Consider the following 26,392-nt stretch of genomic DNA (forward strand, 5'->3'; position numbering starts at 1 on the left):
ACTCACTTCAGGTAGGACAGCTCAGCCTTTCTGGGAGAACCCTTAGTGTTAACCCAGAACAGAAGGAGGTGCTCCAAAAGTATTTGTGGAAGGAAGGAAGGAAGGAAGGAAGAAAGGTAGGTCGGTAGGTCAATCTAATCCCTAGCTGCAAGTGATTGGTTTTGTAGAGAATATATTCTTCTCTGAGGGCAAGGTCCTTTTGTCTCCTTAGAGCTCCAGTAGGCTGGGAGCTCTGGTCAAGCAGAGCAGAGAGCAGGCCCTAGTGCTGGCCCCATTTCTTGCCTTTGCCTGGCCAGTGTCCTCACTAGTCACCCATTAGGCCTCAGGGATACTACTTTGAGGTATCCTTCAGGATGCCCAGGCACATCTCCCACCATTGTTTGGCTGCTCTGGGAGCTCATGGTGGGTGGAGTCATTCCCAGACCTGGTTCCTTTTTACAGCTTCTGATTCATACAGGCTTGATCTTGATCATCTGATTCTGTGACAGGCAGAAGTGGCAAGCTGGGAAATGGGTTGGTATAAATTCTGGACCGAACTGAGTGATCAGTTCTGAGGCCCAGCCTGTAATCTCAGAACGTGAAAGACATCAAATCCCAAGAAGTCCCATGGGTGCCTACTCCCCTGCTTTGCCTGGAGACATCTTTCTTCTTCGGACAGCTAGTCCAGGCATTTGGATGGCAGTGTCCATGGAGAACTGGGGGAAGCTCGCTTCTGATTTCCTCTCTGCCCATTCAGTCCTACGTTCTAAGACAGCTGTCTCCTGGGGACTTTAGAGCAGGAAGCCAGGCCAGGATGGTGCTAGTGAGGGAATAATCAGCATCTCCTTCTTTAGAGCCTGGGAGAAGCAAATCCAGAATGAGACCTGTTGGGAGTCAGGAAGAGACCCAGCAACTGATGTCTATTAGAGGAAGGAGAGAGGGAACAGGCAGGCCCAGGTCAGAAGGGCTGCTCTGGGCCCAAGGCCACTAACCAACACCAGGAACCCTGCCCTGTTCCCAGCACACTGCACCTGCCTGGACCAATAGGTTGGCAGGTGGATCCCAAGGAACCAGGCAGAACTTAGCCCTGCTACAAAGCCCTGTGTCTCCCTCTAGTGTGCAGATTGTTGTGGGGGCTAAGTGTCTCCAGTCTGGCTCCTGACCAGCAACCCCTGGCCCAGCCTTGGCTATAGACCAAGTGACTGCAAATCATGTCAAGTAGGCAGAAGAGTCACTGGGATAGACAGTGAGGTCAGTTAGAGATTGGACAGCAAGCCTGCATAGCAAGGACAGTCAGAGGAGGGGGAGGGTCATTGGAGCTGAGACTGAGTGGCAGGATGGAATAAGGGCCTGTCAGTGAGCTTGGACAGGGAGGTTGGCCAAAGGCTGGATGGCAAGCCTCCAGAGGCCAGCGAGAGGAAGGCAGTTACCAGCATGGAGATGGGAGACTCACTGGGACCCATCCAGGCCTGCAGTGACCCCTGAAGTTTAGAAACTGGGGTGTGCTTGAAACCGCTTAAAGCCCAGGACCTTGCTTACTTCTGGCAGACTTCAGTGTTAACGGTGAAATTCCCTTCCAGCAGATGTGTTGGATGTGGTTCTGTGGGGAACATCGTCAACTCCCACACTTAGCCCCCCTTCCTGCCTGCAGGCTCTCTCCACAAGCCTGGCTCTGCCTGGAATGGTGGAGAGAAAGGGAGGGTGGGCCTTCTTCTGGCCAGTGGGCTGGTGGGAGATGGGGTTATTTATGTCCCCAACCTTCTTGCCCAGGTCAGATATCAGGGAAGACTGTGACCCGGGAAGCACCCTTTCCATCTGTATCGAAGTGTCCTTTATCCTCCTCCTCCTCTTCCCCTGCTGCCTCCTGTTCCTCCCAGGGCTGCTCTCTGAACACTCACAGACATGCCTGGCTTCTTGGCTCCGTGGGTATACTATGTGGCCCCAGCCTCTAGAAGGAAGACCCATGGGGCGAGCAGTAGTGGACACTCATCCAGGAAGGGCATCTTCGTTGGGCTGAGAAGCTGACCAGGGCAGTTTCCCTCAGATCGCAGGGAATCTACAGAGCGTCCTCTAGGCCTTCTCTTGGTTTCTAATCAGTTTAAGTGGTTTTGTTCTAGATTGTTCCTCAGGCTCACCCATCATGTGTATATTTGAGGGCTCACTGTGTCACTGTCTCCTGCTCATTTGGAGTCTGAGGAGCACCCTCACTTCTCAGAGTGCAAGATTTGTACTGTGGAGATAGGCTTAGGTGGCCCTTAGGGATGTCAGAAAAGTGGCATTGACCTCTGGAAGTCTGAACAAAAGTAAAGTCTGACCTTGTCATGGGGCCTCTGTGGAGGATGGAATCCAAGCCCTGGAGTGTCCCAGAAGCTTGTGATCTTGCACACTGGGCCTTAGGTTACCAGGAGCCCTGGCCCCAGCTGGAGGGCTCCTGTGCCAGTGGCCTCGGGTGAGGCAGGCGGAGGATGCCCGTGGCCTCCATTCTTAAAAAGTCCTCACTGTGCACTGCAGGGTCTTTTGTTTACTGTCATTTCTCTTTCCTTTTCTTTCTGCATGTTTAACTGTCAACACCCTGAGAATTACCAGCATTTCCCCCTGCATAAAAGGTGGTGACCTGACAGCCAGCCATTTCTATGTCTGCAAGGGACAAACCCGTGGGGCCTCCAAATGAACCAGTCCCACTCCTTGGTGCCACCCACTAGACCTGACACAGGGCTTTCCTCAGAGACCCCAGAGGCCTTCGGCTCCCTCTGGGAAGGTGGTGGGTTTAATAGGAATCTAGGGATGGGTGCTCTCGGTGGGTCAGTGTGAACAACGTCCAACAGCCTTCCCCCAGCCAGCCAGGGCCTCGTTTTGCTTGGGTCTGAAAGAGATTTTTGTTTTCTGGTGAGAACAGCCCCAGTCTGGCGCCAGAGCCAGCAGCAGGAATACAAACCCTTTCATGTGACAGGCCCAGAGTGGAAAGATACAGCAGCAGGCCCTCCCCTGCACTCCTCAGGAGGTGGGTATTTGCATATTCCCCATTCATCCTGGCCTTGAAAAAGAGGCCCGAGTTCTCAATGCTCCCTGCCCAGCTGAGGGCTGGGCTGCTGGAGCCTGGCATTAACCCTGAGGACGCCAAGGGTCCCTGCTGGCAGAGAGCAGGCCAGGCAACCGGAGGGCAGTGAGAGACCGTGCCCCTGGCCTCCAGAGGGATGGTTTGGGAGGTGACAGGGTCCCACCAGCAGGCAGAGCCTTCGGCTGAACTGAGTGGAACTCGGATTTGTTACTTTTGTGGCATTCAGTGGAGGAACATTGTCAAAGTATGGGGGAGCCAGGAAGTTAAACTATTTATCAAATTTTCCAGAAAACTTACCTCTAACTGAAGGCAAAAAAAAAAAAAAAACCTCTCTTCCTTGCTCATTGTCTCTTCTGTGACAAACCCAGCAACCCTTGGAACAGCCGGGACAGAGACTGGGTAGCTCATGGCTGTGGCAGCAGCCCCTTCATCAGGGAGCTGGGGCGAAGCTTGCCTGGGGGCACTTGTGCATCCTAAAACCCTGGGGCTATTAGGAGCTGTTGGGTTCTGTCAGCTCCTGGCTGTGACACCGAAGACGAGAGGCCTGTAGTCAGTACCACGATGATCTTTTCTCTTTTGCAGCTACTTACTGGCCTCCCAGCCTTGGCTTCCTACCCCTTTCCTCAATGCAGCCAGACTCCTACCTCTTTCCTGGGACCCTCAACATCTTACAGGGTCTCCCTGTGACTTAACAACCCACTTCTGTCTCTCAGTCCACTTCTCAGAACACTCCTTCCCATCTGCTCCTGAGTCCCTCCTTGCTCCCTGTCCCTGACTAAGAATGTGACCCAGGTTCCTCTTTTGTGCATTTTTTTCCTGAGCTGGGTGCCAGTGAGAGAATCCCCCCACCTCAGCGACCACAACTTTGTCTTAGCAGGACCCTCCTGGAGAAGGTCGCATCCCGTGCCATGGCCACCGCAGGGAGCTCTGAGACCCTGGCCCTGCCAGGAGCAGCCTCTGGTCCCTTGAGCTGGAACCTGCTAGGTTCTCAGTATGTCCTCAGTTTAGGCAGGTGACGGAAATGGATCACAGCTCCTGAGGCTAAGAAATGGGCAGCCTTAACACGGACTGGCTGGGAGGGGAAAGGATCCTGTTGCGGTGACAGGATTAGGCTTCCTGCACTGTTGGGTCTGGCCAGGGGGTGTCCCTCTGTTCTTGTGGTGCTCATGGCCCTCAATGGCATCCCTGAATTCTGCCTGCTGTCCTGGGGGACTTGGTGTGTAAGGGAGGACAGTGAGACTCAGGCTCACCCACACCGTCGGCCCCGGTTATTGTGCTCTGCAAATATTGCCAAAGGGCCTACTGCCAGTTTGAGCCTCTGATGCCCCTCTTTGCTCGGAATTTTTAGTTGGGCCCGATTCATGGTGAGGACAACATTTATCTCCCAGCTTGTGAAAGACACTCTGTTTCTCTTTGCTCCTCTGTCCTCAAGGTTGTTTGTATTTTTTAAGTTCCCGAAAGTGTCGTTTGAGCCTGGCTTCCCAGTGTTATCGTCAGGAATGTGGGCCCATGTTCCCTGACCCGGGCTTTGGGTGAGTGGGATTCTTTAGAGGTGCTGGCGTGGTGAGAGGAGGGCGCGGGGAGAGGAGGGCAGTGACGGCAGCTTCCTGGATGCTAAATGAATTGCTAAAGGGAGACATGATCAAGGTGAGTCCGGGCCTGTTGGCAGGGGTGGCCGGCCCCATGCTGTTCTCAGGCCCAGCCTGCCAGAGGTGGGCTTTCCCACACTGAAGAGGCTTAACTGAACCTTCAGAGCTAGAATCAGGCTTCTTGGGGAGGCTTGGCAGGTGAGTCACTGTGTAACCCAGCAACTTGCATCCCAGCCTCTCGGGGATGTGCGGCAGCTCTCACCTGGCAGGTCCCCATTCGGGGAGGCCCTGGGCCCCATCTCTGCCCCAATTGTCTGTGGTTCTATGACTAATTAAAACCCAAGAGGAAGATGGAAATAAAGCTTCTCGCGCATGATAGAGCCAAGCATGAATATCTGTGAGCACGGGGTGGAGAGTGGGCCAAGGGTAGGCTGCTGGGTTTGTGTGTCTGCCTGTCAGAGTCATACAGGTGTGGTGGTGAGATCCCTGCTTTTCTTACCCTAGTGGCTGGGTCACACACCCTTACTGGGACAGAACTGCTGCCCGGCTCTTCCTCCCCGGCACCCGGGGGCGGGGAAGGGGTGGTCCATCAGCCAGGACCTGGGTTGTGGCTGCTGAATTTCCTGCTCCAAAAGCCGTCCCAGGAAGCATTAAACAGAGATTTTGTCTTATTTTTAAAACCTCTCTGAAGATGTCTAGAGGAAAATAAGGGTCCTGACGAGAAGGAAGAGGTAGGAGCTTTGTGAGCAGAAGGGTGGGTCCTCAGGCATTTGTGTATATTAAAGCTTCCTCGGGGTGGATTGGAGGAGGCTGTGGCCTGGGGGGCCTAGATAGGCTCCTATCAAATTCCAGGAGAGGGCAGCTGAGGCAGGAAACTCTCCTCCGGCGGCTCCAGCTCCAGGGTGGTGGGCTGAGCCGTGAAGGCTGCATCAACCTCAGGGAAGTGCTGCAAGGTCTGTGGGCTCCAGACTGGTTGTGCCGGCAGTCCCTTAGGAACAAGCTCAGAGCCCTGGACCGTGGAGTGGGACCGCCCTGCTGCTGAGGAGGTAGGTCGGACTTGGAGAGACAGTGGCCACATTTTGGCAGACTGGGAAGCACCAGGTGTGGGTAGGGCCTGGAGGGCGGTGAGCTAATTACTGTGGCCTCGATTTGCATTTTACTCTTCAGCAGTGGTGACCATCTTCCTCCTGTGTGTTCAGCCATGTACTGGTCATGGAAGTGGGAGCCTCACCCCCACCCCTCATCCTATGGAGACAGACCTTGCAGAAGTGGGGCCCTGGGAGTCCCTGGGACCTCTGGTTCCAGTCTGTCTTCCAAGGGTGCTGAGAGAGTTCAGAGCTCGGCTCTGGTTCCACCGGGCCAGGGTGTAGATTCTGGCTTGGGATGGCCGTATCTCTAAGGGCAGGCATTGAGAAAGGGCTCATGTGCTGGCCTGGGGTCTTGCAGAGGACAAGGCAGTATCTTCTACCTGCTGACCCCAATCCCTATTGTAGAGCACCCAGGGCATCTCTGAGCAGATGTTTTATCTGGGTCTGTGCTCAGTTTCCTTCTTCTCCCTAAGTAGACAAGTTGTGACCTTTGGGGTGGCGGGGGAGGAGAGGCAGCCCCTGGAACTCTGAGAGGGCCTGGAGGTGGAGTCTCCTAGGCTCCCAGATGCCTCACTCAGCCAGAGATCTGGCATCTGCACCCCCACGCCCGACTATTTCCTACCACTTCCGCCACTCACGCAGGCAGCAAGTCCCCAGCCCCCGGCTGAAGCTCTTGCCCTTAATCAGTGTCATAGATGGGTGTGTAAAGAGCCTTTGTCCTTAAGCAACCCATTTGGCCAACTCTGTCCAGAACTGAAGACAGAGTGGGGGAGAGGGCAGAAGCCGTGAGCCAAGCTCTGGCCACCCGGCAGAGTGGGGGTTAAGGCGAGTTGCTTGGCTCTAAGCTGATCTGAGCCAGTGCTGCCCAGTGTGCAGATGGAGGGGGGTGCCGGCAGCTCCTCATAGAGCTGTTCTGTGCTCAGGTCCCTGCCAGACCTGCTCCCGCGGCCGCCAGGGAGTCGCTGCCACCTCTGCTAACGCCGCTGCTGCCACCGGCTTCTCAGAGCGGGCGGCTGTTGCCATCCGCTGTCCCCAGGAGGGCAGACTCGGGGCAGGGCCTTCGCCACTTTTGTGCTTTGCTCAAGATGTGGTAAGCTCTCTCCCTGAGCCCCACACACCCTTTATAAAGGGAGGCTGGTACTAGTGGGACCAGTTCATCCGCCTCCCCAGTGCCAGGAGCCCTCTGGAAAGGTAGGGTGTAAATGCATGTCCTTTTGCAAGTTATCTTTGAGCCCTTCTGGCTGGCAAAGAGACAGAGTAACTGCTTTAGCTAACTACTATGAGTGTTTCACTTACTCTGTGATTGGCACCACATTCTCTGACCCTGAGCTTCTTTGAGAAGAAGCCCTGAGGGGTCAAGTGACTTATCCAAGGTCATACAGCTATCAAGAGTGTGAGTCGATTTGGACCAGGTCAGTGCAGCACCAGAACTCGCCTTGGAACCCTTGGAACCCTGCCTTGTTTGCTGGAGACCCCGGTCCCTGGGAGAGGTTGTAATTTTCTTTTTGAAGCTTTTCATTGGGAGGTAAGGGTGTTCTTTAATAATCCGGTGGCTTGCCTTGCGCTGCCTACCATTTCTGAACTCCTCAGAGGTTTTCAGAAACTCAGAACCCTGCTGCAAGGACCCTTACCCCACTCCAGTTTGATACAGAAGGAACATGGGTGATTCTAAAAGAAGGGAAGAATCTGAGGATCAGGTTGTTCTTCAGCACTGGGCATGATGAGTTGGACTTTTATCCTAAGGTAGTAGTAGGGAGCCAAATAAGGTCTTTGAGTAGTAGCATGACATAGTCATGTCTGTGTGTCGGGAAAATACACTTGGTATCAATGTAGGCACCAGTCAGAGCAGGGACGCCTGTGAGGAGGCTGGTGTGGGAGTCTGGACTATGCTTGCTGGTGGCTGGACCAGGCCAGGAGCTGTGGGGTGAAGAGGGGTAGTCACCTTTGAGGGGTAGTGAGGAGGTGGCCCTGACAGAGCCATCTAGCCAAGTTGCCAAGGTCTAGAGTGCTGGGGCTAGGAGGCCAGTTCAGTAGAGGGTCCTTGGAGCCAAGCCATGGGACTCAGGACCATCTCTACAGGGACTGTGCCCTGAGCTCTGCCTCAACCACCTGGTCACCATGGCACCAGCATGCTTCCCACCAGGGTCTCTTTCCTCCCATCCTCTCCCTTCCTGCACAGCTCTGTCTCTTACCACCTACCTTCCCTGTGCCCCAGTGAGCGCAGGGCCTACTATGGTGGGGGTAGTCCCAGGCCCTTAACCTGTGCCAACAGCTGTATCCTGAACTGTTCTGTGCCAGAGGAGAAGAAGGCATAGGATACGCCGGAGGAGAGGAGACTGGTTTGAGCTGAGGGCGGGGTCCTCTTTCAAGGTGAATATTTACAAACACAGCAGCTCACTTGGCAACAGGGCACCACTGATTCCCTTGGGTGCTGCCCACCCCCCCATCCCTGTCCCATGCTACTGCAACCAGGAGAGGCTCCTGGGGCCTGGAGGAGGCAGCTACTGCTAGCACCCCAGGGACCACCAAACCCCACCCTAGTCCAACAGAGAGGGAATGAAGGTCAGAGGAGGCCAAGGCCCTGTGAAATATGGATAGGAGACCAGACTCCCAGACCTAGGCTCTACCCTGCCCCCATGCCAAGTGTTTGGTGGCATGGGTTGGCTCTTAGGCTTGTGTCCTCAGAAGACCTGAATTTGCAGCTCTGCCCTGCAGTGGCTCCCAGGTCTCGGGGTAGATGCATGCGGCCCTGACTGTCAGAGAAGGTTGGCGAGCCTAGAAGCATGATAGGGTGCCCAGTTGATTGCCTTGTTGCTGCCCACCAGGCAGGGGTGCAGGCCCAACCTGAAGAGGAGTGGGGAGTCCAACCCTTTCTACCTCCCATTGCCCCAGGCAAGTGGGCTTCCTGGAGAGAAGGGCCCAGCCTGGAGAAGCTGGTGAGAGGAAGGGCGCCCATGCCTAGTGTGTGCATGGTGGAGAAACAGCCATGGGCCTGACTGGCTGCTGCCACTTCCCGGGCTCTGGCGGCCTCATGCTGCCTCTCACCACTGTGGTCTTGGCCTGGGCTCTTCTGAGCAGGTCTGGAGCTGGTTATGTGGGAGCTTGACACCCTTGGACGTAGAGGTGTGGGTATGGGTGGTCCAGTGCTGGCAGGGGTGGGGTAGTAATACCACATGAGGTCGTGGTTTGGGAGGCTGTAGTCTGAGGCCTGGATCGGGCTCCCCCTCTTGCTCCCTGTGTACCTGCAGACAGCAGCTACCTTCAGCGGCATCTCTGTGCTCCCATCTCAGGCGAGGGCTTCTGCTTCCCAGACACAAGCAATTCAGGAAGGTTAGACAAGTTCTGTTTTTCCCTATCCTGGGGACTCTGATACTTTGGTGGCTTCTGAGAGTGCACGTACCTAGGAGGCCAGCCTCTCAGACTGGTGGCAGTGACCTTTGTACAACATTTCCAGAGCTCAGACTTAATTTCCTGAGCAGGATATTCAGCTGGCTCAGTGCTCCCCACTCTGTCAGCTCCAGCCTTTGTGTGTTGGCTTCCCTCTGCTCAGGACACCCTTTCCTCTTTGTCCGTCTGTCTCAGCATCAGTACAACTCCCTGCCAGAAGCAGGTCCTGACTCCCCTGAGTCGGGCACCTTCTCTGGCTCCCCATGTCTGATCACGGCCCAGACTGTGCTGCACGGCACCGCCCCTTACCTCATGTATCTCTTCCATGGGACTGAGGGCAGACCCACATGTGACTTGTCCCAGGGCCCAGCCCTGAGCCAGAGGAGAGTAGGGAGGGTTTGCTCTGTGATTGGGGGTTGGTTGGGTGGATGGATGACTTGGCCATTCTGGGCTGTGCTCTGCGAAAACCCCAGCATGGCAGCAGAGACTGCAGATGCCACGTTCTCCTGCAGCTCAGCGCCCGGCAGCAACTGCCGAGGGCTAAGTACTGCAGATAGTGAGCTATCTTTGCAGGGTTCTTGCTGACATTTTTGGGACCACACAGCTGAGCTCTTGAGCTTGTCCAAGGCTTTTCAGCCCATTGACTCAGTTCAGCCCCATTAGAAGAAAGATTAGGCAGCTTGGAGCCTACCCCAAGAGCTGATGAGCATACCTGGATTTTCTATATGTGGACTAAGTCACTTATCTGCTAGGCATGGCCATGACTCAGTCACCTCGTCTGCAGCTTAGGGAAACAAATGTCCTAAGGAAGCTACCTGGTCACCTGCCCAGGGTCTTCCCCAGAATGGTTTTCCTTGGTGAATTCACTGGGGTCCATAGCCGGGTCTCTTCTCTGCTAGTGTGGCACCTTCATGTGATTGATATGCCAGGAGTGGTTTGTTCCTGGGGGATAGCCTGTTGGCAGATCTAGCTTGAGGAGGCTGCCAGGAAAATTGGGTTTCCAGCTCAGGAATCAGTGGGAATGACCATGGTGCCTGGGGGCTTACATTCTCTGCTCCCCAGGGAGCCTCCAGAGTCTGTGGGTGGCTCACGAGTGTTTCCAGGACTCAGACCGCCTTTGTGCCGTGCACAGAGCATCGGCTCCTGAGGGGCTGCAGCTGGAGCCCAGCTACCTCTGTCAGGTGCTTGGACATGCTTGGACTGGGCAGCCTCCCTGGTCTCGCAGCCATACTCCATACCCATCTGTTTTGTCATGGCGTGCCTCTATGAGTATGTGGCTGAGTGATGCTGTCCCCATTCTAAAGATGGGCAAGGGGAGGTCCACAAAGCGGGGGTTATGTGGAACCTTGTGTGGCTTGTGAGTGAAGGAGAGGGGATTTGAAACAAGATTTGCCTGCTTTCTTGGCAATGATTTTGCACATCACTGATTTCATCTCTGGTGTGATGATGTTACAGTTTAGTACAAATATTATTTGTCAGCATCTCAGCAGATCTCTCCTCTCTCAGGGGTCAGGCAATTCCAGCTTGGCTCATATCCTATGGCGGTAGAGTGGCTATTGTTGGATTTCTCATTGTTTCTCAAGAAGCGAAACCACAGCCATGCTTCCAGAGGTAGAGGGCCAGCAAGGAGAGTGGCTGCAGATGGGGAAGTGGTGCCTGGAGCTTATCCAGCCCTCAGCAGGCTAGTAGACCTGTAGGTGTTTTGTGGTGTTACTAGTCTAGATATTCCTAGGCACTGACTCCAGGGAGGCCCCCATGGGGATAAGAGCATTCAGTGCCTGGTCCATCCTTGCTCCTTCTCTCAGTCCTAAGTGTAGATCCCTGAGCCCAGCTGGCCATGTCCGCTCTGCCAGCACGATTCACTTAGCGGCCATTGGGAGGACGTGGTAGCTTCTGGGACTGCTCTCTTTGAACCGTTAGTCACTAATGCTTCCCACAGAAATGCTTCCCCTGTCCACCCCAAGGCATCCTCTCTGTCCCCAGGTAAGCTCACTGTGTCCTCTCAGGCTGGGGTGGGCAAGCATGGTACCCTGACCACCATATCACAGGAAATGCTGATTACCCCCAGGAGAGCACACAGCACCTTGCAGAGCCCTTTCTCTCTGGGCTTTGCTTCCTTTCCCTTCCCACCAGTTTAACATGTGCTTCCTGGGCCACTCTTGTTTCCTTTACACATTAGCAGATGGGATATCCAGTTAATGGTGGGTCACCTGTGCCTCCTGGTGCTTGGTCAGGGGCAGTGCGGAACCCCAGCGCATAGTGGTCAGCGGTCTGAGGTCAGGGAGTGATGCCTTGACCCTTCCCTGGCTGCTCTTGGTAATGCTGCTATTCCTCAGAAAGTTGGCCACAGCATCACCTCTGGCCCTGGCAAGACTTTGGCTCCAAGTTTTCTTAAGGAGCACCTGTGGTGGATGAGGATGTGGACCTGGGGGAACCCTGCTGTGTCACTCCTTGGAACCTTGCCAGATAGAGTGATGCCCTCATGTCATGAGGGCCAGAGGTGTCTGTCAGGATGGGTCTGTGGGTTCTGCTCCCCTTGCCTTCTCTATTTCCCTCAAAGTCAGGGCCTGGGACTGGGAGCTTGGGGTAGAGTGGGAGGAGCCTGCATCAGCCCATTCATTCTGGCCACTGTGTTCCTCATACTTCAGGAGCAGAGGTAGGCACACTGGTCTGACCATACTGGTCTGTACCCAGATTTGGGGGCTCAGAAGCCTTTACTTCCAGAGCTGTCAGAGCACGTGCTGGCCTCCAGAGAATATGGAAGCATCTGTCAGTCGTGGCCCAGGATCTGAGCATATGGTTCTCAGAACTGGGCTGGATGTGCGAGTGTCAAGGGTGACTCCTCAGGGTTCTGGCCTTGTCACCTAGAAAGGTCCTTCTAGAAAGCCAGCTTCTGGGATATGCCTTGTTACACCAGGCGACTACACACCCAGCTAGCGCAGGGCCCACCGTACAGTGTATTTGGCCGGGATCTGGCTGAGGTCACTGTGCCGCTTGTGACCCAGACAGATGGAAGGACAGACCCGGGACTCCTCCCTGGCCTGCCATCCGCTCTCCTCTCTCACTGCCTGTTGTTTCCTGCAGAGTTCATCCTCTCGCTTCTGGAGAAGATGCAGACACAGGAGATCCTGAGGTTGCTGCGGCTGCCCGAGCTGGGGGACTTGGGCCAGTTTTTCCGCAGCCTCTCAGCTACCACCCTTGTGAGTGTGGGTGCTCTGGCTGCTGTTCTCGCCTACTGGTTCACGCACCGGCCAAAGGCCTTGCAACCACCATGCAACCTCCTGATGCAGTCAGAGGAAGTGGAGGTGAGCAGAGTGCAAGCAGCTGGCCTGTGGCAAGTAGCAGGTAGAGGCGTTTTGAAGGTAGAAGCCAAACTTGCAGCTGATTTGACCCAACATGGTACAGAGAATCTTGTTTTCCCCTGGCAGTGAGCCAGTAAGCCCCCCAGGGGCCTCGAACAGGGTCTCCAACACAATGCTCCTCTGCCTTTTCTAGGAACTGAGCATGAGTCCTGGGCAGAGCCCAACTGTGGCCTTGCACTGGATCTCTAGTTTATCTGCTTCTTGGGTGGGAAGCCTTGCTCCCTGGTGCTTCAGTAGAAAGCCTAAGGTTCTCAAGGGGCCACCAGGTAACTTCCCTCTTGGTCTCCCCATGTCAGCCCCTGGTCTAGAGCTGGGACTCAGAACTGAGCCCACCCCATGGCCCTGTCTTCCCAGGGCACATGGGCCCCCAGGAGGGCCACCAAGGAGAAGAAGGGCAGTGGTCCGGCCTGGACAAGGGTATTCCAGGCTCAATCTAAAAGGACTGGTGAGATTTCTTTCTTTCTTAAGCTTATGAAATTTATTTTGCCTTTTAAAAAATTGTCTTTTTCCTATTTATTCATTTTGACTAGTTAACATATTCACACTTCCAAAGAGGGAAAGTTGTAGACTGAAGATCTACTTTCTTCCCCTCGCCTGCAAGTTCTCCTCCCCAAGGAACATTCCATGAGCAAATGGATAGTTATATGCCCTCTTTTTTTTTTTTAAGATTTTATTTATTTATTTTAGAAAGAGAGAGTGAGAGAGGAGGAGAGGTGGAGAAGGAGAGGGAGAGAGAATCTTGAGCAGACTCTGTGCTGAGCATGGAGCCTGGGAGGAGAGGGTGCTTAATCTCACAACCTGAGCCGAAATCAAGAGTCAGATTCTTAATTAACCCTCTGAGCCACCCCAGCACCCTGCCCCTCTTTCTGAATACTAACTTGCTGCACACACAGTTCAGCGTCTTGCTGTTTTGCTCTTAAGGGTGCATCTCGGCAACCATGAGCATAGCAGAGTTTTGTGTGGTCAGAGAAGATGCAGGTCTAGATAGGACAGGGATCTTTCCGGCACTTTTCCAGCAGGAGGCATGATGTGTGCAAAGGTGTGGATATGTGATCTTGCACCTGGTGGCTTTGGGAAATGATAATTCACATGGAGTGGCTGGTTAGTGGAGGGGGTAACCCTGGTCTAGCAGGGTGGTGACCAGAATGGCCTCTGGTGACCCACAGCCCCGAAAGGTTGGCCATGCTTCTTACTAGCTATATGGTCCTTGGCAGTTTCTTAACTCTCTGAGCCTCAGTGTCCTTAACTGCCAAGTGGGTAATAAAAAGAATGCCCACTTCCTAAGATTGTGGTGAAGACTTGGTAAGATGATACAGAGAAAGCACTAGACTAACTGTTTTGGTAGGCTTGTAATTACAACTTGTTTGGAGAGGCCAGTAAGGGCAAAGCCCGATGGGCTAGGAGCCTGGAGGCAGGCAGCATGGATTTGCTTTGGGTTTTCAGTAGTAAAGAGCCACAGGTCCAATTTGTGCTGTAGAAGGATCTAGTGTCCTGGACAGGAGTGTTCCCAGACAGGTACCTTCAGCCAGTACACAAACTAATTCATACTACTATGTGAGTGATGGATGGCACCTAAATGATTCTTAACATAGGGATGCAGCAGCAGCAGCAGTAGCTGGCGATGAGGGCCATCCCGATGCCAGAGGATGACCTGATGCCTACTGGCACTCCCCACAGAGTGACCCATAGCTGTATATGAATCGTAACTGGAATTCTGGATGTTTTGTGGGTGTTGCGTGCACCTATGGGAAACCAGCATACTTGGGCCTGTGTGCATGAGCCAACTGCGTTGGAGTGAGGGGGCGTACAGGTTAAGTGTGGAGGTCGTGTGTGTGCCATCCAGGTGTTCTATCTAGGCCCCATGTGTGAATGCATACAGCATGTCACAGTCCCACCTGTGTGGCCCTGGTGGGCGTCCATGCTGTGTACTGCCTGGTGCGTCCTGGTGCCCTCTCCTGATACCTCTGCCTGCCTCAGTCAGCTTCCCTGGCCTGTGCTTGGCTCGTAGGACAGTGGTGGGGCCCGGCGATCTGTGATCGGGGATGGCCCTCAGTTGCTCACCCATTATTACGATGATGCCAGGACCATGTACCAGGTGTTCCGCCGTGGGCTCAGCATCTCAGGTGAGAGGGGGTATGGGGTGTGCAGGAGCTATGGTGGGAATGAGCAGGTACAAATGTGGGGAGGGGCAAGCCAGGTACTAGGGGCCTGGGAGGAGAGTGGTACTGGGGTTCAGAGGAGAAAAACCACTGTTAGTCCTTCTCCTGCCCAACTGGAGAAGTAGCTGCAGTATGTGGCCAAAGGGCTGACTTCAGCTTTGTTCTAGCACTTAGGACTCCCTGACCTTAAGCTGGCTCTTAGCCCATACTTTATACTCCCACAGGCAGCCCCTCATAAACTTCATATTGCCAGAGCACTGGCTGGCACGGTTCAGAACCTGGGACTCTGCGATGTCTAGGTGGGCCAGGTTAGGGGGCAAAAGGAGATGGTCCAACAGAGGCAACTTTCCATGGCTAGGTCTGCCCCATGGCTAGGTCTCTGTGTCCTCCTGGGGCTGCATCAGACAGGTCATGGTGGGAACTGGCATTGTGTCATTCCCCATTCCTGGGCCTCCCTGATCCCTGAGGACACATCATGCTGTGCACTTTAGGCCTTCTTGGGCTTCAGCAGGTTAGACAGGGAGCTAAGGGGCAGTTCGCCTGACTCCTAGACTAGCCACCCCACGGCCTGGGATGGCCATTCAGGCATCTGATGAGCAGCTGCAGGTGATAGCCCACCCTACCGTCCTCTCTGACACGAGACCCGCTTATCTCCCTGCAGGGAATGGACCCTGTCTTGGCTTCAGGAAGCCGAAGCAACCTTATCAGTGGCTGTCCTACCAGGAGGTGAGTGACAGAGGACAGGCCCCACCCTGTCAACCCATGTAGACTTGGCATTGGGGGGCACATGGGCACCCTGCAAGGTCTCAGGGAGTCATTGTTTCCTTGTCTGGCCTGTTTGCCAGACTCCTGGCAGCTACCTCACAGGGCTTCCAGCCGATCTGTGTAGGGACTTGGGAAGGTCTCAGACCTGTAAGAATCCCCACCTGGGGATCTCCCTTCCCTGATGAACATTGCTTTCCATCACTTCCCCATGTCTTTGTGCAGGTGGCTGACAGAGCTGAATTTCTAGGGTCTGGACTTCTCCAACACAATTGTAAACCAAGTACAGATCAGTTTATTGGAGTTTTTGCTCAAAATCGGCCAGAGGTAAGCATCTGCCTTGAATGGTTTTAGAGGTATCAGTGGAGTAGGGGCTTGAGTATCATACACAGCCCTGCTCCCATCTGGGACAAGAGGAAAAATGGATATCCTTGGTGCATGCCACCTCTCAGTCTCTTGGGTTTGCCTCTAACCATGAGTGGACAACCCAGACAAGCTCAGTCTATCCACATCAGCCAGCCCCACAAATAGTTGTTCCCTGAGCCATGTGGGAAGAAGGACCCAAGGAAGAAGGCCATGCAAGCCCTTTAAGTAGGCTTGGGGCTGTTTGGAGTCTCAGAATTCCCTGGGGCATGCATGATTCCAAAGGCTGGTGGGTAAGTGGGCACAACCAACTGGCTTCATAGATGCCTTGCCACATGGAGAGGGCCAGAACAGAGCCTTCTCAGTAGGACCCAGAACAAGTCCTCCAGTTGCCTGGGCATAAGGGCCGTATAGCCCTCCTATGTGCTCTGGGCTCCCCCAACCCCAGACCCATGTGTTTCCACAGTGGATCATCGCAGAGCTTGCCTGCTACACATATTCTATGGTGGTGGTCCCACTCTATGACACCCTGGGCCCTGGTGCTATCCGCTACATCATCAGGACAGGTGAGTCCCTACATCCCCTTCTTGTCACTGGCAGCCAGCCCTCCAAATCCCCACCTCTCATGTTATACTACTTGTCTGACACTGATAAGCTCTTGGCTTCCATTCTCAAAGAACATTTTCCATTTTGGCCCTTGAGTTGGCTTTCCCCACTTGGACTTCACCTAAAGGCACCTTCCATGGGGCCTGGCTATCATGAAGGAGCCTCTGCACCAGCCCCCACACAGGCTTCCAATTCCCCAAGGGTTAGTATAGCTTGGGGCAGATGCCCAGGGGCGGGGGGGGGGGGGTGGCAAATAGTTCATGCAGACCTGAGATTATGGAGCCTGAGCCTGGAGTGAAGGAATGCTTGGAATCTGCTCGAGGAGATTCCCTGGCCTTTTGTCCTTGGCTTCTCCCTAGCTCCCTGCGTTTTCCTTTCTGTACAGCACACAGCCCCGCATGCCTAGCTTTCTTTTTTTTTCTTTTTTATTTTTTTAAGATTTATTTATTTATTTATTTATTTGACACAGAGAGAGAGAGATCACAAGTAGGCAGAGAGGCAGGCAGAGGAGAAGGGGGAAGCAGGCTCCCTACTGAGCAGAGAGCCCGATGCGGGGCTTGATCCCAGGACCCCAAGATCATGACCTGAGCTGAAGGCAGAGGCTTAACCACTGAGCCATCCAGGCACCCCCACGTGCCTAACTTAATGCATTTATTTACACGCAAGCTCGGGCACACACAGACTGTGGTTCTGTGGCTTGGCCCATGTACCCATGGTCACAGCCTATGCCCACACAGCATGACTTTCCCTTCAGCTGACATCAGCACCGTAGTTGTGGACAAACCTCAGAAGGCCGTGCTGCTGCTGGAACATGTGGAGAGGAAGGAGACTCCAGGGCTCAAGCTCATCATCATCATGGAACCGTTTGAGGAAGCTCTGAAAGACAGAGGGCAGGAGTGCGGGGTGGTCATTAAGTCCATGCAGGCTGTGGAGGTGAGGCTCTGCTTCTGGGGTGTTCCTGGGCCACAGCTGGCAGACTACCCAGCCAGAGCAGCTGGTTATCTGCCCCTCTCCTGCCCTGGGGTGGGTGTCTTAGGTCATAAGGACATGTCAGGGTTGAAACAGGGCAGGCTTCATGAGGGCTGATGGTGGGGGCTGGGACCAGGGTGCCTATGGGCATTCTCTAGGCAACAGGCTCCGTTGGCTGGCACAGTTAATGACATAGGCACCAACAGGGGATAGGGGTACCAGCCTGCCCAGAATTACTCATGTAGCCTCTGGGGCTGCCTTTTCTCCAGCCCATCTGAACTCGAGGACTATAAACAGACATTCCAGGAGTCTTTGAGGTTCTTTAAATGTGCAGAGACTCCCAGCGGCCAGCGGAACTAGTTTTTCTGTGTGTGACCTTCCTCGAGGTTTTGGTTTAGTGGCAGCTTATGGCCTGCTAGCATGACACAGGCCATTCTGGCCTCCAGGGCCTCATGCCCTGCTCGGTAGCAGCTGACCCCCACCGTACCTTCCTGGACGTTGGCTCCTGGGCTCCCCACTTCTCTTCCTGCATGCTTGTCTATTCTGGACAATGCTTGTAATGCCTGTGCACTTGTACCCTTCCATGGCTTTTGGGGGCCACATTTACACTGGCAGCCCCCATCTGCCCCTCCAGCCCTGACCCTTTATCTGGAAGTCCCAGCCACCTAGCCCCTCTGTCCTGAGCACTTGTCCAGATGGGCACCTCAAGCCATTTCCCACTGTGCATGAGCACAGTGCCTCACCTTTCCCTGGGCCTCGGCTCCTTGTCTATAATGTGTGGGGTGGCCCAGGCCTGGATGCGTATTTGAGGAGAGGCTGCTCAGGTGGTTTCTCACATGGGCTACATCTGGACAGGGAATCCTGAACTCTAGACTCAACACAAGAGCAAGGCATACTAGGCTGAGTTTGTTTTGATTTTTTGTTTCTTCATTTGTTTTGATGGATGAGAACTTTTGAACATTTAAAAATGGTACCTTTCTCTTCCAGGAGTGTGGCCAACAGAATCATCAGGCTCCTGTGGTAAGCTCCTCTGCCAGCAGGTCTTTCTTGAGCAAGATGCTGTGCAGAGCTGATCCTCACAGACACCCCCCTCCCCAGGGGCTTGATAAGAGGTCAGAGTAGCACCCCTGTGCTGATTAGCAACTACACTAAGCAGCTTGGGAAATGCATGCTCAAAGCGCCAGGACTTCTGTGGGTGAGGATCTAGAAAGCGACCTGGAACAGGAGTCAGGTGTTGAGGAAGGAGGGAAAAAGGGCAGCCAATCCTGGCCTCTCTTGGTTCTCCAGGAAGATTTTCTTTGGGACAGTGCATGGTTTTCTTTGACGGTAGTGAACTCTGTAAAGACGGGGAGAGCAGAAGCTGTCTTTCTTCATTTTTGCTTTGTGATTTTTTTCTGTGTTGCCCTCAAGTGATACTGCCTGGGGTTGAGTCACCAGTGACAGTCACTGGCCCTGGGAGGGCCCTGTAGGGGTTTTCAGCTTGCTTACAAGGCCTCTTGCCTCCACTCCTCCCTCTAGCTCAGCCCTTCCCCTCTTCTTGCAAGGCCCTGAGTTTTCTCATACATGGGCTGGCCATCACAGGTGGCTCTGGGAGGTGCCCACCTCCCACACACAAAACACCAGCCTTAGACTGCTGTTCTCCGACCCCCTGGCATGCCCTTGCTTCTACAAGGCCAGTTCTCTCCCAGAGCCCATCCTCTGTTCCATTTGTCTGGAGGGATCTGGCTTGTCCCTCATTCTGAACTTGTGTCACGTCCTCTGCATGTGATCAGATGTGCTCAGCTCTTCTGGTGACCCCAGGACTGTGTATCCTGTGTCAAGGACAAGGGCCTGATGCAGAGCAGTCATGGTTACACATGGGTGACACAGTGGGAAGCTCAGTTCCTGCACCACATGTTCAGCTCCCAAGCCTAACCACAGACATTTGGGAGAAAGTGGGAAGGAAGGACCACTGGATCACATGCCTGAGGTCTAGATGTGGCCACTGCAGCCCAGTCCCATCTAGAATTGAACTCCGATTCAAGTCAGGGAGGCAGCAGATGCCGGTGAGAGGTTAGTGGGACAGATGGACTTCCAAGCTCCTATTAAGGTTTCTCAGCCTCTCCTCTCCTTTCCCAGGGACGTGCCAGCCTGCCCTTCTGACTGCAGTGTGCAGGGCATGCGCCCGGGCCCACATGGCCCCATACCCACACATGGCGGGTGGGTGTGCACAAAAGGGCCTGCTGGTAGAGAGGCCTGGAGATCCTGGGCCCTGGTTGGCCACACTGGGTCCCTTGAACTCACGCCTCTTCTCCACCCTGCAGCCCCCGAAGCCCAGCGACCTCTCCATTGTGTGTTTCACAAGCGGCACAACAGGTGAGCAGAGGTGCCCAGATCACCATCCGGGGCCACAGGCAACCTCTAGCAGCCTTGGTGGGGTGGATTCAGGGCTCTCTGGTGTCCTGGGTGGCATGGGCTGAGCCTTGTCCTATGGCTGGTTCCAGACACTGGGCCCTTCCTGCCACTCCCGGTGCCCAGTAGGAGGCAGCCCAGGTGGCTGGACATGAATGGACAGTGTGGTCTGAGAGGCATGGGGTTGGGGCTCACCAGTACCTAAACTGGGGCCAGAGGAGGACTGGGTAGCCAAGTCACTTCATCCCTCCCTGAGAAGCAGCTCTCATCCCGCTGCTTCCTGCCCCTGGCTGGCCTTTGTGTCGGAGATGGGGAAGAAGTGTGGGGTTTGGTGTCTGAGAGCCTCAGTTTGAATCCCACTTCCCCCACTTGCTGGGGGGTCTGAGCCAGTCACGTAAACTTGCTGCCACCACTCTGCCCAGCTTCTCACCTGGGATGGGGGCTCTTGAAAGTGCCAAAGAAGAGAGGGGATATAATGTGAAAAGGCGGTGCAAAGGCTCTGTTGTGGGGTGGGGTGGGGCTGGTATGCTGTGGGCATGGCTGTGGGGACAAGGACAAGCAGAAATGACACCCACATGCCTGGCGCTGACAGAGGAGGGCACATAGCTGCATAGCAGGGACAGCCAAGGCAGGCTGCGTGGGGGTGGGGTCAGGATGCACATGGTCATGCGCACAGCACATCATAGTCTGCAGTGCCCTGTGGACCCAGGGACTGAGCTGCTGGGGCCTCTGCACAGCCTGTGAGGCCAGCAGGTGTTGGGGGTTGGCCAGGGGGCCTCCACTAGGAACTGGAGGTGGGGGACTGGGGCCCTGCTCCTGTGATCCCCAGGCCAGCACTCTTCCCCTTTGCTGCTCCATCTCATCTATGGACTTGGGAAGTTACTTGTCTTTTCTCCGAATGGGCAACGAGTTTCTAGCCTTCTTTTTCCAGACTGAGGACTGGCCTGCCTTGGTGATAGCTCTTGGTGGGGTGGGCAGTGAATCTGGGGCTTCTGACGTTTTCCACACACACAGCCTCTAAGTCCGACCAGCCCCATGAGCAGGACTCTCCATGAAGACGGATCACCATAAACATGGCTTTGTTGGATCAAGATGGATCTTTGCCATTAACTCGGGTTTGAGGGTTTCTACCACACTGCTAATTTTTGTCAGAGAAGAAGTAATATAGCATTTGCTCTCCAGGGGCGGACATCTAGATTTCAAGCCAGAATTCAAAAATGCCCTTCAGGTTTATATTGTTCTTTGTCATGAGATTCAGGACATAAACTTTCAGTGACCTGTCTTTCCGGCCCGGTCGAGCACGTGACCACTGTGCCTTTAGCTTTGGATCCTTGCCCTTCGAGCATGCAGCTAGGCTTTTCCTGAGTCACTTGATGTTGCCGTGTTTCTGGAAAAGAACCTCACAACACAGAAATGTGCTGTCACCTGGCTGGAAAGGGCAGACCTCCTGTCTAGCACTTTTGCAGACCATGAAGTCATTGCAGGAAGCTAAACTGTCCTGCCCAGGCACTGGGTGGTGGCAGTGGGACATGCAGAGCTTGGCCAACAAGTGGTGATTTAGTGCCTAAGCCTCCTACTCCCGCTAGTGCTGGGGGCAGAGCTGGAGGGTGGAGCAAAGCTCTCATTGCCCTACCTGGCAGTACCTGGATTTCCTTGGCCCTCGCCTGAACTTGCTGTGCCCCGGTAGCCTTCCTGTTGTTGAGCACATCAGCAAGGTGTGTCACAGTCCCAAGCCAGCTTCCCTTCCATACCAATCATCCTGGATCCCAGCTTCATCAAGAGCCACACTGTTCTTTCAGTGGGGAAAGATAGAAATAATAATCTAAACCTGACATTTGGTGATTCTGGTGAAATCATTCTAGGAATATTTTCTTCTTGGTATGTGTTGGAAACCTCTGTGGAAATTTGTAGAATAAGCCAGTGCTTTGGAGCCCATAGTCAGGCCAAGAGGGCGCTGGAGGCGGTGAGAGCTTGGAATTCATCCGTCCTCAGGGGTGGCTACTGGCTGGGTGTGTGGGTTGGTTGTTCATAATTCATAAAATGACTATTAGCTGGACAGGAATCTGACACCCCCTTCTCCCCAAGAAAAGAAGATTTGTGGTATAATATGGCCCAGTTTGGGAAATTGGGCCCCATGAATAATTAAGATGTATTCTATGAGGACATGCACCCTCTCCTCCCAGAGAAGAAAACATAACTTTCTTAACTGGTTTGCTTTTAGCATTCTTTTCCTACTTTATGTAGATTGACTCAGCACATTTGTGGAGCACCCAGTATGCATCAGACCAGTGCTGGGGGCTGAGGTCACAGGGATGGATAAGCCAGAGCCCTGTCTCCATGGGCTCACAGCTCATGTCACCTAGCCTTCGATACCATGTGGTCACTGCCCTGAGGGTCTGCATCCTAGCGCGCCTGCAGCACTCGGCCACTGCGGGAGGGGAAGAGCACAACAGAAAGTGTTCCCAGAGGAAGTGCATCTGCGGAGTCCTGGAACATTGGTAGCTGGAGGAGAACAGGAGGAAGGGCATTCTCGGGAGGGGGATCAGCGTGTGCTGAGGATCAGCGGCAAAGAGGAAAATGTTGCTTTGAGGGAGAGCTGAGTGAAGGAATAGCAGTCTCGGGCTAGATCCTGGAAGCACTGGCAGGAGAGGAGTGACAGGGGCTGGGGTTTCAAACGGAGGCTAAGCGGGTGCGGCTGGAGACGCTGGAGGAGAACAGACTCTGTCAGTGTTGTCTGGTGGCTGTGCCATATAGAGGATGCCACTGCAGGAACACTTGCTGGTGCTCTTGGGAAAGGCTAATCATGGAGTGGAGGCTGGACGTAGACGCTGATGGTAGGGGAATGCAGAGTGAACGGGAGGTGAGGATGTCACTTCAACAGGTATGGATAATTCCTTCAAGAAGCTTGGCCACGTCACCAAAAGGCCTGACCAGAACATTCATGACCTCGCTGTGTGGAGAGTCAGAATCTGGAAACAAGTCCCGTGCCCATCAGTGATGGAACGGTATACCCCAGTAGAACATTCCACCTCACCGTATGCTGAATGAAAGAATTCAAGCACAAAAGAGTGCGTGATTTCTTTGACTTAAAGTTACAAACATAATCCACTAGTCTACGCTTTTAGAAGTCAGGCTAACGGTTGCCTTCCAGGATAAGGGGGCCCTGGATTACCGATGGTGTTCTATGTCTTCACCTGGTGCTGGTTGCACAGGTAAGTTCACTTTGAGGAAAAAAAAAAAAATCTGTTGAACCATATACTGATTTGGGCACTTTACTATATATGTATGTTGTGCTGTAAGAGAGATCTGTAGGAAAAAACGTACATTGGCTCTGAAGGAACAACAGAGCAAGAGTAGAGCTGGCAGAGGCTGGGAGGGGGTGGGTTCTTGTTATATTCTTGGAAACCCCTGCAAGTGTTTCTTGGTATCGAGAAAGAGCCACTAGAGACAGAGAAAGGGAGGTGCTGCTCAGTGGAGCCGAGCCCCCGTAGCTTTGGTTTGGACTGGAGGAGAGAGGAGGCTTCCAGGTGCCTCCAGGAAAGAGATGTGCCCTGCCTAGAGAAGGGAGGAAGAGTGGGTAGAGGCATCTCCTCTGTTCTAATTGAGGACACCCAGGAAAGCTCACTCATATGCAGTCCTGTAGCTGAGCATGAAGATGCCCCAAAGCCTTACGTCTGTGGCATCTCAGAGATAGGAGCTCGGGAAAATATTCTCCTTGACCTATTTATTTTACACCATTCAGTTCAAGACTTAGGTGACTATATGCATGGAACTACATCTCAGCACTCCTGCTCTGCAGCTTTAGGAGAATCTCTTCACTAGTCTTAAGCCCCCACTTCTTTGGATATTAAATGAAGCCATTCATGGGGCGCCTGAGTGGCTCAGTTGGTTTAGCATCTACCTTCAGCTCAGGTCCTGATCCCATGATGGAGCCTGAGTGGGGCTTCCTGCTCATTGGGATGTCTGCTTCCCCATCTCCCTGCTCCTTCTCTCTCTCTCAAATGAAAAAAAAAAAAAATCTTTAAAAGAAGTAAATGAGGCCATTTGATATTTGCAGCGTAGACTGTTTTTAGAAATAACTGAGTTACCATGTATGAGATGCCCACCTAGCACAGTGCCCACAATGGTGGGTGTTCAGTAACTGGCTGCTATTCGAGTTACTACTTGTATTCCTACCAGCTCTCAAGTCTGATTGTTTAAAAATAAAAAACTTTAAAAGTGGTGGGTATGGGGCTGATGAAAGTGAGGCTCAATCCTAAAGAAGGTGTGGGAGCCTCAAGCAGGGAGAATACTCTGCATTATAAATCTTCCCAAGCATTTCTGTTATCAGCCTCTTTTGTAACCCACCTTTGCATGAAAGCAGAAACAAGCCGCCAGAGGAACCTCTAGCCAGAGGGCCCAGCGCTGCTCTCAATCCTGCTCCCACCCACTCTTATAGAAGAGACCTGGAGCTCCTCCCACCCACGCCCCCACCACCGTAACTGCTCTCACTTGGAGCCAGTGTCCATCCAGAGCAGACCTTCAGTCTGTGAAATGCCTTTCTGCATATCAGCCGTGGATGGCCAGCCAAGGAATACTGACTAAAGTCCAAAGACTTTTGCAGAATCTGCAAAGAAGAGTTCTTTAACTTCAGCAGCTGGAGAGAAAATAAATGGGAGGATGACCAGGCTGTGAGTAGAAGGTTGGAAAGGGACAGTTGGTCTCCTGTTGCTGAGATGTTGGAGCCCAGGCAGCACCTCCACTGATGTTGGAACAGAAAAGGAGAGAACCAGAGCAAACACTGGCTCTTGAACTTTGCTAGAGGTCTAGTGAGGAATGCTTCCCTGTTCCTCCATAACACATTTGAAGGAAATACTACCAGAAGCAAGCATTTGTCCTGAATCAGAGAAGCAAGCAGAACTTTCCAAAGCCTTACCTACCACTTCCCAGCTCGGACCTTGCGTCCTGTCCCAGGATTTGTTGTCAACATGTGCTTCTCCTTCTTCCTTTGGGACCACATGGAGGCATGACTTGAAGACATGATTTGAACATCTCTGGCAATATTTTAAAATTCTGTAACTCATTAGAAGTTTATAAAACCTCACTCATATCTGCAAGAAAGTTGGAGGAGGAGGAGAAACGCCAGAGCAAGAGAGGAGAGGCAGACCACCGAGCCGGCAGCCAGCCCTAGCTGGGGAGGGAAGAAGTGGAAGTAAAGTGGTCTGATTCACACTTTGGATAGACACCTGCAGTTCTGCATTCAGTCCATCAGTGACTTACAACACCCCTGAAACTGACCTGACAATAACCAGAAAAAGCATGAGGTGCCTGTGTTTTCATCAAGGGGCAGAAGTACAATTCCCCACCACCCCCGCTGAGTAAAGGCCTAGATGGAGCCAAAGGTTTGTTTCTAAAGGGTACAAACTTTCTCTCAGTGTTGGAGAGGAAAAAGGTTGGTCTAAGCAGAACTGAGTAACTGCTAACATTATGTGTGTTGTGGACTGAACTGAATGGAGGCTTCAAACAATTTTCATGAATGAAGACCACTTGGTCTTGAGATTCTCAGTCAACCACCTTGAGGTTGCTTTAGGCATGAGCAAGTCAGCCAGCCTAGCAGATCTAAAGTTCTATAGCATTGGACAGTATTTCGTGGGAGTTCTGAGTTCATACCTAGTATTTTGGGGGTATTCCTTGGAAAATTCCAGAACTTGGGGATCCACAGGTGAAAATTTCCCAGAATAGTCTATGGATCCAGAGATCCTGTGGGATTTGTACATAGGAGATGATTCAGGAACAGTTCCTAATATGGGCTTGGGTTTGAGGAAAGATGCTGGGATGAAAGAAAGACCACCAGAGGTAAAACAGATCCCATGGGTCTTCATTTGAAAAAAAGGAAGATATTTGACAGCTACATATTAAAGCCCTGTAACCTTCTGCATCTCCCCACCCCCGAAAACCCTCTGTGATTTGCAGAATGGGTGTTTGTGCCAGAGCACTTGTTAAAACCCCACCCACCATACGTCTTGGTCAGACTGAGACACTCCTGTGTCTGACAGACGGAGTGCCAGTTAAGGTGAGCACACAGACCACACAAGATAGAATTATGAGAGTAACTTGACTTTTGACTCCATCTATGCCTTTAAAGTTACTCAGTGGGAACTCAGTGGGTGAAAACAGGCACCTCTTGCGTTTTCTGGTCACTGTCATGTCAATTTCATAGGTGTCATAAGTCACCAACGGTCTGAATTCATAACTGCAGGTGTCCATCCAGAGTGCGAATCTGATCACTTTGCTGCCATTTTTTCCCTCCCCAGCTGGGGCTGGCTGCTGGCCTGGTGGCCTGTCTCTCTTCTCTTACTCTGACGTTTCTCCTCCTCCTCCCACTTGCTAATGAAGCTTTGGGCCCTCTCCCACCACGTGAAAATGGGGAGGGAGAAAAAGGAAGTGGGAAAGGGAAGTGGAGAGACAGTTTGGGGCAGGCCTTTAAAACTTGCTCTTTGTATCATGACCACTTGTGGGAGTTGTCTTGATGCTGGCAGTGTTCTCTGGGTTGTCTGCTCCCTCCTCCACTCCACCTTTGGCCTGTGGCCTATGGCTGCTTCCTCCTGAGTGGGAGGAAACTGGCCAGTGGACAAGACTTCTTAACCCCCCATTCCCAGTACCCCCTAAGACTAATGTTCTTTCTGCAAACTCCATAACC

The 26,392-nt window shown here is 53.2% G+C and overlaps 1 protein-coding gene across 5 annotated transcripts in view; it reads left to right on the top strand.

Moving 5' to 3' along the window:
* The window catches only part of ACSL6 (acyl-CoA synthetase long chain family member 6), a 59,997-nt gene that overhangs the window by 4,883 nt on the left and 28,722 nt on the right, over positions 1–26,392 (top strand). For 3 of the 5 annotated variants that reach the window (XM_044228090.1, XM_044228101.1, XM_044228119.1), the window contains exons 2-9: positions 12,186–12,406; positions 14,472–14,586; positions 15,284–15,348; positions 15,610–15,711; positions 16,214–16,313; positions 17,108–17,286; positions 18,310–18,342; positions 19,626–19,677. In XM_044228090.1, coding sequence (XP_044084025.1) covers positions 12,186–12,406; positions 14,472–14,586; positions 15,284–15,348; positions 15,610–15,711; positions 16,214–16,313; positions 17,108–17,286; positions 18,310–18,342; positions 19,626–19,677 — 867 coding nt within the window. Of the gene's footprint in view, positions 1–5,544; positions 5,673–12,185; positions 12,407–14,471; positions 14,587–15,283; positions 15,349–15,609; positions 15,712–16,213; positions 16,314–17,107; positions 17,287–18,309; positions 18,343–19,625; positions 19,678–26,392 lie in introns of those variants that run through there. The other 2 variants (XM_044228111.1, XM_044228127.1) reach the window with 2 other exon arrangements.

The sequence above is a fragment of the Neovison vison genome, chromosome 1 (assembly GCF_020171115.1).
Source record: "Neovison vison isolate M4711 chromosome 1, ASM_NN_V1, whole genome shotgun sequence".
Taxonomy (NCBI): Eukaryota; Metazoa; Chordata; class Mammalia; order Carnivora; family Mustelidae; genus Neogale; species Neogale vison.